Raw genomic sequence first — 5,000 nt, 5'->3', positions numbered from 1 at the left:
CCAGGTCGATATCTGGGGGCGCTTTTAACTCACGGGGGGGGGGGGGAGGGAGATGTACCCCTCCCCCGAATCAAGACGGAAAGTAGTGGGAAACTATCGTCTTTACTTGCACAATGAAAGGTGGGCAGTGTTGCAGTTAGGTCCCGGCAAAGTTCGACAACTCTAGAAGGATCACATCAGTATTTTACACCGTCAAATCACGACTATTACGAATTATTAGTTTTCAAATAAAAATTATTAAAATTTTAAAATAAAAAAAATGTTTTAATATTGGAAGTAAGCACTTGATTAAATAAAGTAAACAAACAAAATATACATTTTTATATATTTACTAGCGGGGGTATCCGGCGTTGCCCGAGTGCTTGTTTCCGGGACGGGGGGGGGAGTTTTAAAAAATGTTATGGTAGGTAAGTAGGAAGGATCAAACCCGGAGTCATGAGTAAAAGTAGGAAAATAAAGTGTGAAAAAAAAAAACAAAAAAAAAAAACATCTGCAACGTTAACAGTTCGGCCACCAAGAAAAGTCTATTCCAGTTGTTTAGGAAAAAAAAAAAGAAAAACGACTACGGTAGGTCGGCGCGAACGTGAAAATATAATGTGAATTGTCCAGCACGCTAACCACTACGCCACAGAGTACTGCAGCTTAGTTTAGTGATTTTAAATAACTTCACATGAAAGAACTACGAAGCCAAACCGGTGTTCTCTTCTCAACTGTTCCTTGTGAACGATCCCCAAACGGTGTTAAGTTTAAGTGGTGGCAGGGGGAGGAGGAATTTATTAGAGAGAAAATATTTTACCACTTCCATTGATCTTAACCGATTTTGGCCGTGACTTCTCAGCAGAAAAAGTATAGAAATCTAAGATTATCGGGGAATTTGAGAAATAATAAGCCTATAACACACCTCAGATATTGTTCTGCCGTTTGTGCATATTATATTTGCATGAAATATCTTGATTTTTTATCCTATTAATGTCAAAATCAGACGGGAAAAAATGAGTTCATTTTATTTATATAGAAGATAGAAGATAGATAGAAGATAGATAGATAGAAGAGAAGATAACTATTTAGCAGAAAATGAAACAATTTTTAGAAAGTGTATTTTTGTCTTAACAGAAAAAAAAACGAACAAAACAAAATCTGAAGTAATGAACCACGTAACAAAATATAAATTTATACAAAATAAAACAACTTTAAAAATTAAACATTTCTTAAAAAGTGTATTGTTATCTTATGCTTTTAATAATTCGTAGAAATGCGTGACAGAGTTATTGCGTAGGAAAATATACAGACACACACACAGACACGTTCACGTTTATATATATATATATATATATATATATATATATATATATATATATATATATATATATATAGAGAGAGAGAGAAGAGATTATTAGTTTTAATTTAAAAATTATTAAAATTTTTAAATAAAAAATATGTAATTAACATAAAAAATGTTTTAATATTGGAAGTAATCACTTGATTGAATAAAGCAAACGAACAAAATATAAATTTTTTTATATTTATAACTATTTAGTTAACAGAAAAATGAAACAATTTTTAGAAAGTGTATTATTGTCTTAACAGGAAAACGAACAAAACAAAATCTGAAGTAATGAACCACATAACAAAATATAAATTTATATAAAATAAAACAACTTTAAAAATTAAACATTTCTTAAAAAGTGTTTTGTTGTCTTATGCTTTTAATAATTCGTAGAAATGCGTGTCCTTTCTCACGCCGCCTCCACAACTCTTCCATTAGATGGGAATAATGGAACAAATTTTCATATTTTTTTATATTAATTATATAATATATTTTATATTGATTACATTTTTTATATTAATTATATATTTTATATTAGTTACACATTTTTTAAAATTTAAAACTTTAATAATTTTTATTTTTATTATACTAATAATTCGTAATATTCGTGATTTGACGGTATAAAATACTGATAAAATACTTCTACAGTTGTCGAACTTTGCCTGGACTTAACTGCAAGACTGCCGAAAGGTGTACGTCGCTGACAATCAGTCCGTCAGAGTGTGGGTCATTTGTTGAGTAAATGATAACCTTGAATAAGTCGGACAGGTCTGGTTTTGTGCAGTTCTAGGAGGTTTTTACTCCCTTTTCTGTCTTTGAAGAGGGGGTTAGTATATTGCTAATCACCTCAAAGAGGAGGGGAAATAGAAAAAGAAAGAGAAAGAGATAAGGAGAAAGAGAAAGAGAAGCATAAAGAAAGAGAGAAAGAGAGAGATTCCAGCTGCAAAAGTTACGAAAATTGCCCCCCCCCCCACCCCTCATCATCCTCAAGTGTTTCTTCTCTCTCTCCCCGCAACTTACCTGCATTGTTGATGAGGATGTGGAGTTGTGGTTCGGACCGGTTGAAATCGTCGACAAACTCCCGGACGGAATGCAGACTAGCCAGATCCAAACGCATCGAGTAGACGTTCGGGTTGGAGGTCTTCTTTTTGATGTTCCTCGCTACGGCTTCACCCTTTTTCATGTCTCGGCAGGCTAAAATCACTCGGGCACCTCGCTTGGCCAGCTCCATCGCCGTGGCTTTTCCAATGCCGGCGTTTGCCCCTAAAAGAATAAGAACAAAAAAAAGAACACAAGATTTTAATATTATGTTTCAGAATTTCTTTTAGATAAAGCTGATAACATGTCATATATATATATATATATATATATATATATATATATATATATTATATATATTCACTTGAAATCATTTTTTTCACCCTATTCCCTCGGCTTCACTTTTTGTTACCAAGTAAAATCTATGACTTACTTGTAGTTTCATCAAATACTCTTGCAAGCAAAATCCGATCCCGCGTTTTGCTAAATCACAAACTCCGCGGATTAAGGACTATCCACTTATTTAGTGCTTCTTTTTTAAAATTAAATGTTTTTGACTCTTTTTCAAAGTGTTATTTAACATGTTTTAATAACTACTTGTTCTTATATATATATATATATATATATATATATATATATGAGGATGATTGCTACTTCTTGACAGAAATTTGCTATCTCTTCAGTTAAGTGTTGTGCACCTAGGTGACTTTTTAATCCAGCTTTAGTCCTACATGAAAGTTCACAAATGTGACATAAAAAAACTTTCCCTCTTGTAAAGGTGATCGCATGATAATATTGTGAATCCTCGAATATCGTGTCAGGCCACTTTTAGATTTGGAGATTAGACCACAAATATGACATTTTAGCGTTGTCAGATGTGTCGTAGAAGCCACCTCATAAGACTCAGTCTTGTCTTTGTGCGATTTAAGGTGATTTACAACACTAGCTTTTAACAATAGGTATCTGCTGCATACAGTGCACTTCAATTCCTGTTGCAATTTCTGACATTTTCGTCCTGTTTTCTTAAAACACGTTTTAAGACAGCAATATCTACACGCTGCTCTTCAAAAATCTTACAACTTTCTCTGATGGTCTTTCTCCACAGTGATCGATCTTTCGCTTTGGCTTCCCAGTTATGTACATCCATTACAAGTATTTTCAAGTTGTTTTTCAGAGAATCCTTAAATCATTTCCTTGGTTTATGTTGTGGTCTTTTGCCTCCATCTCTCTCGCATCAGTTGTTTAGGAAATCTTTCGTACTCCATCCTAACCAAGTGTCCGCATCTGATTTTGAATGATTTATATTTCAATACTATTACTATTTGATTGTTCAAGAACCACAGTGTCAGGCGTTTGAGTCCCCCAGTTAATCTCTATATAAATAAAATGAACTCATTTTTTCTCGTCTGATTTTGACATTAATAGGATAAAAAAATCAAGATATTTCATGCAAATATAATATCCACAAACGGCAGAACAATATCTGAGGTGTGTTATAGGCTCATTATTTCTCAAATTCCTCGATAATCTTAGATTTCTATACTTTTTCTGCTGAGAAGTCACGGCCAAAATCGGTTAAGATCAATGGAAGTGGTAAAATATTTTCTCTCTAATAAATTCCTCCTCCCCCTGCCACCACTTAACACCGTTTGGGGATCGTTCACAAGGAACAGTTGAGAAGAGAACACCGGTTTGGCTTCGTAGTTCTTTCATGTGAAGTCATTTAAAATCACTAAACTAAGCTGCAGTGCTCTGTGGCGTAGTGGTTAGCGTGCTGGACAATTCACAGTATATTTTCACGTTCGCGCCGACCTACTGTAGTCGTTTTTTTTTTTCCTAAACAACTGGAATGGACTTTTCTTGGTGGCCGAACTGTTAACGTTGCAGATGTTTTTTTTTTGTTTTTTTTACACTTTATTTTCCTACTTTTACTCATGACTCCGGGTTTGATCCTTCCTACTTATCTACCATAACATTTTTTAAAACTCCCCCCCCCCGTCCCGGAAACAAACACTCGGGCAACGCCGGGTACCCCCGCTAGTATTAAATATTCTCCGAGTACAACTTTGGCGAAACCTTTCCAATAACTTGAGATTCCTTCTATATGTTGTCTGACAGCGTGGTGATAACGCATGCTTCGTAAACACTTAGCTTTGTTTTTGATGGGATTCCCCAATCTGACCATGCACGTTTCTCCAGTTTGCCAAAAGAAGAACTGGCTTTGGCTATTCTGTGATTTATCTCAGCATCATGCGTACAGTCCTTACTCAGCGTACTACTCAAATATACAAAAAACGAAAACAAACACACACACATATAATTTTTTGTCATATATATAGGCATCTCCTGCCTTGGCAATAATCACCTTTCGTTCTTGTTTAATCCTTATATCAAGTGGCTTCATGCCTTGTCTCGAGCAATTTCCATAAAAAAGTATAAACTTACTGTCCAAAGGTTGTGTACATTTCCACGAAATGCACTCATCCTGGAGACAGTATAGTTTTGTAGTAACCTTTGATCGCCCCATTCCTATTCTCGTGCCGTTGAGTGTGAACCAAGCCTCTGCGCCCCAAAATCAACAAAGATTAAACCATTTCTGTAATGATCCGGTCCCTGTTGATTTTGCGGTGGGAGA

General features: G+C 34.9%; 1 protein-coding gene across 1 annotated transcript in view; it reads right to left on the bottom strand.

Moving 5' to 3' along the window:
* The window catches only part of LOC145269235 (retinol dehydrogenase 12-like), a 62,002-nt gene that overhangs the window by 11,622 nt on the left and 45,380 nt on the right, over positions 1-5,000 (bottom strand). Inside the window, exon 2 of the mRNA XM_080124858.1 lies at positions 2,348-2,590. Within this exon, the coding sequence (XP_079980984.1) occupies positions 2,348-2,590 (243 nt within the window). The remainder of the gene's footprint in view (positions 1-2,347; positions 2,591-5,000) is intronic.

The sequence above is a fragment of the Euprymna scolopes genome, chromosome 45, assembly GCF_053919585.1.
Source record: "Euprymna scolopes isolate OS-2025 chromosome 45, ASM5391958v1, whole genome shotgun sequence".
Taxonomy (NCBI): Eukaryota; Metazoa; Mollusca; class Cephalopoda; order Sepiida; family Sepiolidae; genus Euprymna; species Euprymna scolopes.
Note: the sequence above shows the minus strand (reverse complement) of the source record. Positions and strands in the feature narration are given on the sequence as shown.